Here is a 12,102-nt window from a genome sequence, read left to right on the forward strand (position 1 = left end):
CGAGGGATTTTTGTTAATTCTTCATTCGGGGAGGTTCTTTTCTTTGAATTTTATAGACCCGTCACTGCGTTCCTATCGAACTAGATGCGTCACAAGTGCTTTGGAAAATAATTTGTTTGTCAACACTCAGAACGATATTAAAGGAAAAGCACTTGAGGAAACTGGAAGAATTTGGCCAGATCAGTCATGCTGCAGCACACTTACAACCCGAAATGCAGGAGAAATGTATGAAATGTCGGCATGTAGAATTCAGCCCTTCTTACAGGGTTTGCTCCAGAAATGTTGTCCATGGCAGACTTCTAGCCGAACCTCACTTGACTCCAGGACCATGCCTTAGTTAATGTTTTTCCCCAGCTGGATACTTGACAACAAAATGTTTCCAAATAGAAGATTTCTTGGGCGCGGTGACTCACGCCTCTAATCTCAGCACTTCGGGAGGCAGAGACGGAGTTCTAGACCATCCTGGCCAACATGGTGAAACCCCTTTTCTACTAAAAATACAAAAAATTAGCTGGGCGTGGTGGCGGTCGTCTGTAATACCAGTTGCTTAGGAGGCTGAGGCACAAGAATCGCTTGAACCCGGGAGGCGGAGTTTGCAATGAGCTGAGATCACGCCATTGCACTCCAGCCTGGGCGACAGAGCCAGACCCGTCTCAAAATAAATAATAATAAAAAGAAAACAAATGATCAGAAGTCTGTGAAAATAATACATGAATCATCAAAAGTAGAAATTATGGTCTGTGTTGCTTGGGCAGACGGGATCAGCAACCTTTTATTACCAAAGTTAATGGCCATAAAGCTAATTACAAAGTTAATGTATTTAATGAGTTTCGGGGATTTCTTTTTTTTCTCATTTTTTTTCGCTTTTTTTCTGAAGGCACATATTTTCTGTGCTTCACATTGTAAAGAAAGTGTTGGCAAGTTTTTTTTCTGTAAAGTCCAGATAGTAAATATGTTAGGCATTCTTGGCAATAGAGTCTCAGTCCACCTGTTTAGCTTTGTCCTGTGTTGCAAAAACAGACACAGAGATGGAAATAAATGGCAGTATTCCAGTAAAACCATACTATGGACACCGAATTTGACTTGTGTATAATTTTCACATAACGTGAAATATGATTCTTTTGATTTTTTAAAACTGTTTACAGGCCGAGCACGGTGGCTCATGCCTGTAATTCCAGCGCTTTGGGAGGCTGAGGCAGGAGGATCACGAAATCAGGAGTTCAAGACCAGCCTGGCCAACATGGTGAAACCCCATCTCTACTAAAAGTACAAAAATTATCCAGGCGTGGTGGTGGGTACCGCTAATCCCAGCTACTCGGAAAGCTGAGGCTGGAGAATCGCTTGAACCCGGGAGGTAGAGGTTTTGGTGAGCTGAGATCACGCCACTGCGCTCCAGCCTGGGCAAGAAGAGTGAGACTCTGTCTTAAAAAAAAAAAATACTGTTTACAAATCTAAAAATTATTCCTGTCCAACCCCTGTTGTAGAAGACACTAGGTCAAGAAAACAATATCTTTATTATATTAATGTCAATTTCCCTTTCTTAAACTTTTACCTACTGTAGTTGCATTCAAATATGAAAATTCAGCTAGTTTTTTTTTCTTTTTTTGGAAGAGACAGGGGTCTCACTATGTTGCCTAGGCTGGTCTTGAACTCCTGGGCTCAAGCAATCCTCCTCGATATCCCGAAGTGCTGGGATTATAGGCATGGGCCACCACACCCAGCCTCTAGTTCTGTCTTAATAAAGGATATTTGAATATATCCCTAACGTGATAATTTGTGAGTGATCCCAGATGCCTGATTAACTGACAGAGATTTAGATTTGTGTTGAGTGTTCCCAACACAAAGAAATAATAAATGTTTGAGATGATGGATATGCCAATGATAGGTATACATTATATGTATCTAGACATCACTACCCCATAAATATGTACAATTATTATATGTCAATTCAAAAATAAAAACAAAGTGTAAAAACCAAACACACAAAACATTGAGATTTGTAGAGAATAAGAATAAATATTGCATATATTTTAATTTGGATATAGTCCGTTCTACAACAAATACTAAATTATTAAAAAGACATGATGTGTTTTATTTGAAAACTGTTGGATTTATAGTTTATTCCAGATGGTTAGAAATAGCAGTCAGCTGGGCCGGGTGCGGTGGCTCATGCCTGTAATCCCAGCACTTTGGGAGGGTGAAGCAGGCAGATGGCCTGAGGTCAGGAGTTTGAGACCAGCCTGGCCAACATGGTGAAACCTCATCTCTACTAAAAATGCAGAAATTAGCTGGGCGTGGTGGCGGGCGCCTGTAATCTCAGCTACTCAGGAGGCAGAGGTAGGAGAATTGCTTGAACCCAGGAGACAAGAGGTTGCAGTGAGCTGAGGACACGCCACTGCCCTGCATCCTGGGTGACAGAGCAAGACTCCGTCTCAAAATATATGTATTAGTCAACTTGAAGTATTGCCTCAAACTGAGCACAGACACTGGAACTGAGAAACAGGACACGTCACCTGTTGCTTGGGGACAGAAGGAAATGGCCTGATTATCGTTGCCGTCTTCCTGAGTATTGCCAAAGTGGGCCGCACTCACATCCTGGTTGTCTCCCCTTGGAATACTCACTCCTGATGACCTGTGCTAGGCCAGCACCCTCTTTTGGACCACGACAGGGCCTCCAAGCACTGTCCCTAGCAGGGAAGGTGCCACCTGCAGCGGCTGTTATTTTTCCCTTTGGTCCATCTACTTCCCAGACCCACTCAGAAAAGAAGCCTGTTATTGCCTCACCTGCCTTCTCTTGCTTTAGAGGGAGACAGATATCAAGAACCAAGCCTGGATTGCTGACCAATAAGAATTTTCTCTGATTCCTACAGACAATCTATGTCAAACTAAAACATATTCAGTATCTAAACCTAAACTGATTTCGTACTTCTCTTTTTCCTAAGGGGTATAACCACAATGTTATTATCTTTTGGTCATCCCCATTCATCAGTGAAATCAAGCAAGGACTTTTGTTTATGTTATAAGTAAAGTGTCTGTAGATCCGCTGAGGTTTAGCAAGAGTTGTACTTTGGGAAAAACTAGTCCTAAAAGAACATAACATACCACAAAGCTATTGGCATTAGCCCATTTATAGATTCCTTTGTTTATTCAGCTGCTATGTGCCAGAGGTTGTGGCAGGTGGGAATATAGGAAGACTAAGACAAGAGTTTGTTTCTTTTGTTTTTTTTTTTTTTTTTTTGTTTTGTTTTTGTTTTTTTTGAAATAGAATCCCACTCTGTTGCCCAGGCTGGAGTGCAGTGGCGTGATCTCGGCTCACTGCAACCTCTGTCTCCCATCTTCAAGTGATTCTCTTGCCTCAGCCTCCCCAGTAGCTGGGATTACAGGTACACACCCACCATGCCTGGCTAATTTTTTTGTATTTTTAGTAGAGACAGGATTTTGCCACATTGGCCAGGCTGGTCTCAATCTCCTGACCTCAGGTGATCTGCCAACCTCAGCCTCCCCAAGTGCTGGGATTACAGGTGTGAGCCACTGCGCCCAGCCTCTAAGACATAGTTCTTGGCTTTGAGGCACTTATACAAATAAGCTCCCAGGACTGGGGAGCAACTTGGAGGTGAGCACAAGGGCCTCTGAGAGCGAGCAAGGAATTTCTCAGTCAGACTGCATGGCCTGGGCGTGTGTTGTATAAAACTTCTGGAAACCCCGTAAAAATTGGGGAACATGATATTGACTTTAAAAGGGAACTAACTCTAAAATAATTATTCTATTTCAAAATCCAGAATCTGAAGAATAATCATCCATCCAAATTTGAAGATCCTATATTAGTTCCTCTTCAAGAATTTGCATGGCAGCAATATCTACAGGAGAAAAAAAGGGTAAAGGATACTTGGGATGTGGGGGATGTAGACAACAAACCAAGTTTTGCCTGAATTATTTATGCATTGTTTTGGAAAAACTGAAAGAGTAATTTTAGTGTAACTAGATTTTATTTCTCTAAATTATGTACTTTTCCTAAATTATATTAATCATTTACCAAGCTGGGTTTTTTGTTTTTGAGATAGGGTCTCACTCTGTTACCCAGGCTGGAGTGCAGTGGGGCGATCTTGGCTCTCTGCAGCCTCAACTTCCTGGATTCAAGCAATCCTCCTGCCTCAGCCCTGCAAGTAGCTGGGATTACAGGCACACACCACCACACCTGGCTAAATTTTGTATTTTTTTAAGAGATGGGGTTTCACCGTGTTGCCCAGGCTAATCTCAAACTCCTGAGCTCAAGTGATCCACCCACCTCGGCCTCCCAAAGTGCTGGGATTACAGGGGTGAGTCATTGTGCTTGGCCACCAAGCTGTTTTCGTTTTGTATTTGTTTTAACTAAATCATTTGGGCTGGGCGCAGTGGCCCACGCCTGTAATCCCAGCACTTTGAGAGGCCAAGGCGGGCAGATCATGAGGTCAGGAGATGAAGACCCCATCCTGGCCAACATGGTGAAACCCTGTCTCTACTAAAAATACAAAAATTAGCTGGGCATGGTGGTGGGTGCCTGTAATCCCAGCTACTCGGGAGGCTGAGGCAGGAGAATTGCTTGAACATAGGAGGCGGAGGTTGCAGTGAGCTGAGATCACGCCATTGCACTCCAGCCTGGGAGACAGAGCAAGACTCGGTCTCAAAAAAAAAAAAAAAAAAAAGGAAAAGAAAGTAAGTTTTAGGTCCTGTAAAATATGATAACACTGATAAATTTAAACACTCCAGGAAGTATTGACCCACTGGCTCTATCAGTGACTTATAGTTCAGCATAGACAAATCTCCTCTGCCTAGAAGCAGGTTTTGTTAAGGGCATAGGAAGCAAGCAATAGGATATTAAACCTCCAAAGGAGAATGAAGCAAGTTGGCAAGCTGAATGTAAACTGTTCCCCCAAACTAGTATTTCTCCAAGTGTAGTCTCTAGAGCAGCAGCACTAGCACCTCCTAGGAGGTTGTTAGACAGGCACGTTCTGGCGGGTTACAGTGGCTCACATCTGTAATCCCAACACTTTGGGAGGCTGAGGTGGGAGGATCTTGAGCCCAGGAATTCAGGACCGGCCTAGGCAGTATAGTGAGACCCCATCTCCAAAAAACGAATAAATAAATAAGTGCAAATTCTCAGGCACCATCCTAGAATCAGAGTATTGGGGAAAGGGGAGAGGGAACTCAAATTCTGTGATTCTGAGAATCAGATCAATAAGAATTTCAGATTCAATGATTCTCATTGCCCACAAAAGTTTGAGCATAGCTGTTCCAAGTTATTCATGGCTGGTACTGGGTAATAATAAACCAGATCTCCTCAGAGGGGGCATCCCTCAAGCCCACCGGAGATTTAGAAGGTTTACCATCAGCGTTGTATTGATGAAAACGTTAACACACTGCATTTTGAGGGGCTGAAGACACAGTGCTAAGGAGCTTCCTCACTGCTCCTGATTGTGCCGCAGAAATCCCTGTTGACCCTCATAAGTCATTTCCTAACCTTAAGCCCCACGTCACCCAAAAAACATTTTCACAGTCCTCTGCATTGAACACCACGTCTTACCTGAACCTCCTATCCTTTCCAAGTACGCACACAGTAAAATGTGCTTTAGGACTGAAGACAGAGACTGAATTTTGTTTGCAAGTTAATATAACAAGTATGCCAGGCTCACGATGATTTTTATTACCAGATTACCATTTATCTTTCTATTAATGTGTCAACCTAAAAGGAAGAAGCTGAAACAAAATTAATATAGAGTGTTTATCTGGGCCAAGGTTGAGGACTGCAGCCCAGGACACATTTCCAAGTTGCCTTGGGAAGTGCTCCAGAGAACAAAATAGAGGCTCAAGTGTTTAAAGAAAGAAGAATGAATCAGAAGAGGGGGTGATTACAAAAGCTGTTGGTCAGGAATTGTCATTGATTTTCAGAAATAACATTGGTTAGCAATTGGCTGTATGTTGTTGAACTATAGGGTGGATGGCTTTTTATGGCTGTTTGGTGTCAGCCTAGAGCCCACTTAGTAAGTGGAGGTAATTAGTTAGCTCCAGGGGGAGTGAGAAATGACTGCTATTATATTTTAAATGCCTTTCTGGGCATGATCATTTAAAGGGGCTCACATTCCTCAGATAAATTTTTTTTTTCATTTGTAACATTTTTGTGATTACTTTTTAGATCATTCTTTGCTTTTAATGATGTCAGATTCTTAAAATGTTCTTAAATTATATCTGAGAGCAAAATTGTAAAGGATGATAAAATGTTTAAAATTACTTTTAAAAGATTCAATATTAGAGTTGACAAATTCAGACCTAGACTTGATCCCAAGCTCTGGCTTATGGGTTTAGCAAGTTTCCCCCACTTCTTACTTTTTTTTTTTTTTTTTTTTTTTTTTGTCCTTTTCCCTTACAGGAACTCAAAAATGAAACCTGGGAATATTCTTCCTCTGTGATGTCTTTTGTTGATGGTCAGTTCCTGGGTGATGCATTGGATCTGCAGAAATGGGCCCGTGAGGTGTGGGATATAGTTGACATTAAACCCTCTGCGCTTTATGATGCACTCACTGAGGATTTTTCCATGAAATTCTTAAGAGACACCAAGGCAAGTTATACTAATTTTAAAGAAAAGTCATGGAATTTTGACCCTTTATATTGATTCAGCATTAATCATTGATATCCTAACGAAGGAGATTGTAAAAATGTAGGAGACTAAGTTTAAAGCCTAGTTCCATTTCCATTTGCAAAAGATTATAATATGGTGGTATGTAAAGCAAGTGTGCCTAACAGCACATGGGCTGCACAGGGAAATCATCTCTGTGCAGACATTCCTACTTCCCGTTAGAGATTTATGTGCATGAATAATCTATTTTAAAATACAAAGACCACTCCCTCAGAGAAGGTAAAACCTATCATCCATTTATCTTGAGTGTTAAATATTTAAATTAAGACTGTCCAACATCTAGGCAAGAGCTACTGAGCTAAGACAATGGAAAGTTGATTGAAGAAAGGTGACATTTTAAAGCATGAACACAGGCTGGGCACGGTGTCTCACGCCTGTAATCCCAGCACTTTGGGAGGCTAAGGCAGGCAGATCACAAGGTCAAGAGATCAAGACCATCCTGGCCAACATGGTGAACACTGTCTCTACTAAAAATACAAAAATTAGCTGGGCGTGGTGGTGTGTGCTTGTAATCCCAGCTACTTGGGAGGCTGAGGCAGAAGAATCGCTTAAACCTGGGAGGTGGAGGTTGCAGTGAGCCAAGATCGCACCACTGCACTCCAGCCTGGTGCAGAGCAAGACTCCATCTCAAAAAAAAAAAAAAAAAAAAGCATGAACACATAGTTGGCAAGAGCAAGCCCAGACAGGCTGTGCCAGTGGGGAGGTTTCCAGTGGCAGAGGATAGTCATGAAGCTTGAGGTCCAGGGGTGAGAGATAGCTATCAGGAAGTGATAGCAATAGGGGTGGAGGGACTTTGCAATTCTGCTCAGAAACCTTCTGGTAGCAACAACTGCATTGTGCAGAAGATCATTTCATGCCCATGGTGGCCTGTGCCCACAGTGAGCCAGTGCTAAGATCTGAACTGTGCAAAGGCAAAGGCCTTGTCTCATTCATCCTTGTTGAACCACTGCTCAAACAGACTTGAAACATAATAGGTGCTCAGTGCATGTTTGATTGAATCAGCAGTGCACTTTGAAAATACTAGAAACTCTGGGGTGTGGGGAGGCATTTAATGTTCAAACAGTTAATTCCCAAAGGGTCAGGAGTCCAGCAGTACATGCCCTGGGAATGGCAGGGCGACAGCAAGGAGGCCAGAATTTGTGGGGAATGAAGCTGGGAAGATGAGTTTCAGTCAAGATTCTTGGTGCCAGCATTACCAGACTCCTCTGATTGATTGAAGGTGAAAAGGTGTGTATTGAAAGGATGCTGTTATCTCACAATTGACAGGAAAGCTGGACAACAGCTTTGGAAAACAGGTGGGAACCAACGAGGCCTGGCAGCAGGAAGACATGGCCAGAGTCACACTGCAGGGATGTGCTGCCAGGGAACTGTCATGGCACTGCTGGGTTTTGTTCACACCGCCACCTTCAACGAGATTAACCCTTCGATGCTTCAGTGTCTTTTCATCACTCCCTGGAGACCTAAGCCCAGGCAGGAGCACCTAGCTGGCAAGCCTAGGTCATATTCCTAAACCCTGGTGCTCTCAGCATGGGGAGAGGGAGAATCTGGCCCCTTTAGGGTCTAGTGAAGGTGGTGGGACCCTGTGAAGAGTTCCCCAGATAGGAAGGGTACTCAGATTTTAATTAGGAAAACAAATCCAATAGATCCTAAAGAAAATTTGAGGCTGGATTATGATTTATTGTCCATCTGAACGAAGGAGTTAGATTTTATCCAGAAGGAAACGGAACTTTATGGAAACAGAACTTTCCATAAAGAGTATGATGTAATCCTCTTTGCTTTTCTGGAGAAATGTTTAGGTCTGTGCAGATGCAGGCTGGAGTAGGGGGGAGCTTGGGAGCAGGGGATTGGATAGCAGCATGGGTTAGACATAATGAAAGCCAGAAATAATTCGTGGCAGTGAGGATAAAGGATAGTCATGAAGAATTCAAGAGACAATCCTTAGATTTTTTCGCATAGAGAGTGGACTTTTCTTGCTGAATAAAACCCAGGGATTTGTTTACTTCCAGTTAGAACCATGTGGTAGATAAATATGCTTGCCTGTTTGGCTGCTAGGTGACTGGGACATTACCTTGTGTTGCATTCATTTGAACTCTTTTATTGGCTTTTTCAGAATTATCTATTCTGGACTACCTCATAAAGATAATATCTTGATGCATGGGGAAGTTTAGTGGTGTCTGAATGGACTGTAAGTCCATTTCCTAAGTCAACCACGATTTCCAATATATCCTCTTTATCCTCCTGAGCCTCTGAAGTTTAATATATTATGCCTCCTATTCTTTAGTTACACTGTTCTATTTTATACTTAAAAACTTGTAGTACAGAAGCTGAGAGGCACAAATTAATTCTAATTAGTATGGATGGACATTTCATTGCTAGATGCCAGATAGCACAATATTATTTCAGTCTTTTCATTAAAAGAAAAGTTAGAGTGACATAAAAATATGATATATTTAATTTCATTTGTTTCCTAAATTCTTAAGAAAGAGGACAGGACAAGTTATGCACCTTGCTCAATAAGGTCGCCTTTTTTTTTTTTTTTTTCGATAGGGTCTCACTCTGTCGCCCAGGCTGGAGTGCAGTGGCACGATCATAGCTCACTGCAGCCTCAACCTCCCTGGGCTCAGGTGATCCTATTGCCTTAGCCTCCCAAGTAGCTGGGACTACAGACACATGCCACCATGCCCAGCTAATTTCTTAATTTTTTTGTAAAGACAGGGTCTCCCCATGTTGCCCAGGCTGATTTCAAACTCCTGGGCTCAAGCGAGCCACCTACCTTGGCCTCCTAAAGTGCTGGGATTACAAGCATGAGCCAAGGTGGCATTTTAATGTAGGAGAATGGTGCCCAAGATTTCAAATGTACTCTATTAAATGTGCTTTGGCCCCTAAATTAATGCTATTGTATTGAAACTAGCATTTTCATTTTGAATGCCTCTTTATAGGGCTAGGCAAGGTCTCACAAATGTTTTTCTCTACCAGAAAGGATATCAAGTGAAGACAAGCTGGGGGCGTCTGTGCACGTGAGGGTATTACTGTATGTAACTTGAAAGCCCAGCATCCTTCTCTTCCCTATCTCTGGGGCTACACCTGCTATGGATGTAGGGACCTGATTTTCCCACTCAGAACAGATGTGGCCTGGCTCTGGTTAGCTAATCTGTGCTGTCTCTGAAAATCCAGGATGCACAGTAACCAAATGCATGGTGTTCATGATGGATCCTTCCCAAAAATATTCAGGAAAGAAGAGAAGTAGAGAAGAATCCCTGGGCTGTTTTCTTCCCCACACTAGGTGTGGCTATTTCTACACCTAGTTGTAATGTGGTAGATAACTTGGCCATGTGTTTCACTCCTATGAGATAGGTTAATGTTTTCCAGAACTTTCACTACTGAACGGTAGTAGTGCATGTGTGTAGTTCCAGCTACTTGGGAGGTTGAGGTGGGAGGATCACTTGAGCCCAGGAGGTTGAGGCTGCAATGAGCCGAGATGGTGCCACTGCACCCCAGCCTGGGGGCAGAGCCAGACCCTGTCTCAAAAATAAATAAATAAATACAATAGTAAAATTTAAAATGTGTAAAGTGGGTTGTAAAAACTCAATAAAGTGAAATAAACTAATACAAGTCATTCACTTAATTTTACTGTAATATTATCCATTGGTAATGTTATTGAAATCTTATCACTAAAAATATTGCATCTGGTATATTTTTGGTCATTTCTAAAAGCTTTCTTATGAGACTTTGACCTGCATTATATGTTTCTTCTTAATCTTCACAGCATGATTTTGTGTTTTTGGACATTTGTATTGATTCTTCTCTAATTGGAAGATTGATTTTGAGGTAAGACTTTTTTTTTTTAAATAAGTTTGTGGGGTAGGATCTATAACTGTTGGAGTGTTGAATATTTAATCTTTGAAACCTTTTGTCTTTATTTTGTAGCTATACTGTGATGTATGTCCCAAAACATGTAAAAATTTTCAGGTCTTGTGCACAGGAAAAGCAGGGTTTTCTCAACGTGGCATAAGACTACATTACAAAGATTCCATTTTTCATCGAATAGTACGGAATGGCTGGATACAAGGAGGGGGTAAGTTTAAAATGTTAAATACAACTTAATTGCAATATCAAATGAGAAGGTCCAAACTTTCGTTTATCTTTATGAAATGTATGTAGAATTAGATATACTTAAAATTAGACATATTTAAAGAATAATTATGCTTTATATAGCCAAATAATGAAGTAAGATATTTGTATTCTTTAAAGAACACTCTAATTATTAAAATAAGTAAATCTAATTTATGTTGCCAGGAATATTCCAAATTCAAAAATGACAGAGGAGAGTAGGGTGACATTTTATTTTACCAATTTTAAATGCTTACCTAAATACATAGTACCTAGAAGTACAGTGGTTTTAATAAGTATACTAAGAGTGGGAATTTGAAAATATAATAAATGGAAAACAACTTATTTCTCACCAAACATGTTACATTATTACACGTAAAAAGTAATGTCTAAAGGAGTTTGGTTTTTATGTTCGCTTTCTTTTCAGGTCAGTCCTTTGGTTTTACATAGACTAGGTGTCAGATTAAAAGCATGGAATTAAATTTTGGGTGCCTTTTGGGGGATATTCCATAGGGAGCAACCAGGCAGCAATTTACAAATAATTGGCTTAGTGTCAAAGGAGATTTGCTTGAACTTGATGACATATTGAGAAGCTTAAATTGGTGTTGACCATTTTTTGTATGATCTGGAACATCCTGATGCTGATGAGGAGAAAAATATAGATATATTCTGAGCATCCTGCATGTTAAAGCAAGTTATTTTCCCTTTGGTTTCTCCACGAGATCATACCGCAAGTATTGTTATCTAACCTCACTTTCAAGTGTTTTTCCATTTTGTGTCTTTCCACTGAATATGTGGTATCAATCTAACCATGCCAATGAACATAAACATACAAAATGTTTAGCGTCTGCCTAGTTTTGTTTTTTTTTTTTTTAACCATATTGCTATACCAGTTTAATTAATTTCCCATTGGTGAACATTTAGGTGGTTTTCCATTTTTGGTTAGTATAAAACATTTCTCAAGGGGGCCTGTTAATATTAGGGGCTCCTGACACTGAGTTCGGTGTTGACTCTCAAGTGCTAGGCTTTCAGATGCTGTGTTCTTTTTTTTTTTTTTTTTTTTTTTTTTAAAAGAGACTCCCCTTTCCCCCCAACTTAGGGGGGGGGGGACGATCTCGGCTCACTTCAAGCTCCACCTCCTGGGTTCAAGCAGTTCTCCCTGCCTCAGCCCCCCGAGTAGCCGGATTACAGGGGCCCACCCCAGCACTCGGCTAATTTTTGTATTTTTTTAGTAGAGACAGGTTTTGCCATGTTGGTCAGGCTGGTCTTGAACTCCTGACCTCAGGTGATCCGCCTGCCTCAGCCTCCCAAAGTGCTGAGAT

At 41.3% G+C, this 12,102-nt stretch overlaps 1 protein-coding gene across 1 annotated transcript in view; it reads left to right on the top strand.

Moving 5' to 3' along the window:
- Positions 1-6: 6 nt before the first annotated feature.
- PPIL6 (peptidylprolyl isomerase like 6) overlaps positions 7-12,102 on the top strand; it is a 44,735-nt gene continuing 32,639 nt past the window's right edge. The window contains exons 1-6 of the mRNA XM_017878763.1: positions 7-225; positions 3,780-3,875; positions 6,404-6,592; positions 10,437-10,498; positions 10,536-10,554; positions 10,598-10,745. Coding sequence (XP_017734252.1) covers positions 187-225; positions 3,780-3,875; positions 6,404-6,592; positions 10,437-10,498; positions 10,536-10,554; positions 10,598-10,745 — 553 coding nt within the window. The 5' untranslated portion in view covers positions 7-186. The remainder of the gene's footprint in view (positions 226-3,779; positions 3,876-6,403; positions 6,593-10,436; positions 10,499-10,535; positions 10,555-10,597; positions 10,746-12,102) is intronic.

Source organism: Rhinopithecus bieti, unplaced genomic scaffold, assembly GCF_001698545.2.
Source record: "Rhinopithecus bieti isolate Rb0 unplaced genomic scaffold, ASM169854v2 scaffold_11508, whole genome shotgun sequence".
Taxonomy (NCBI): domain Eukaryota; kingdom Metazoa; phylum Chordata; class Mammalia; order Primates; family Cercopithecidae; genus Rhinopithecus; species Rhinopithecus bieti.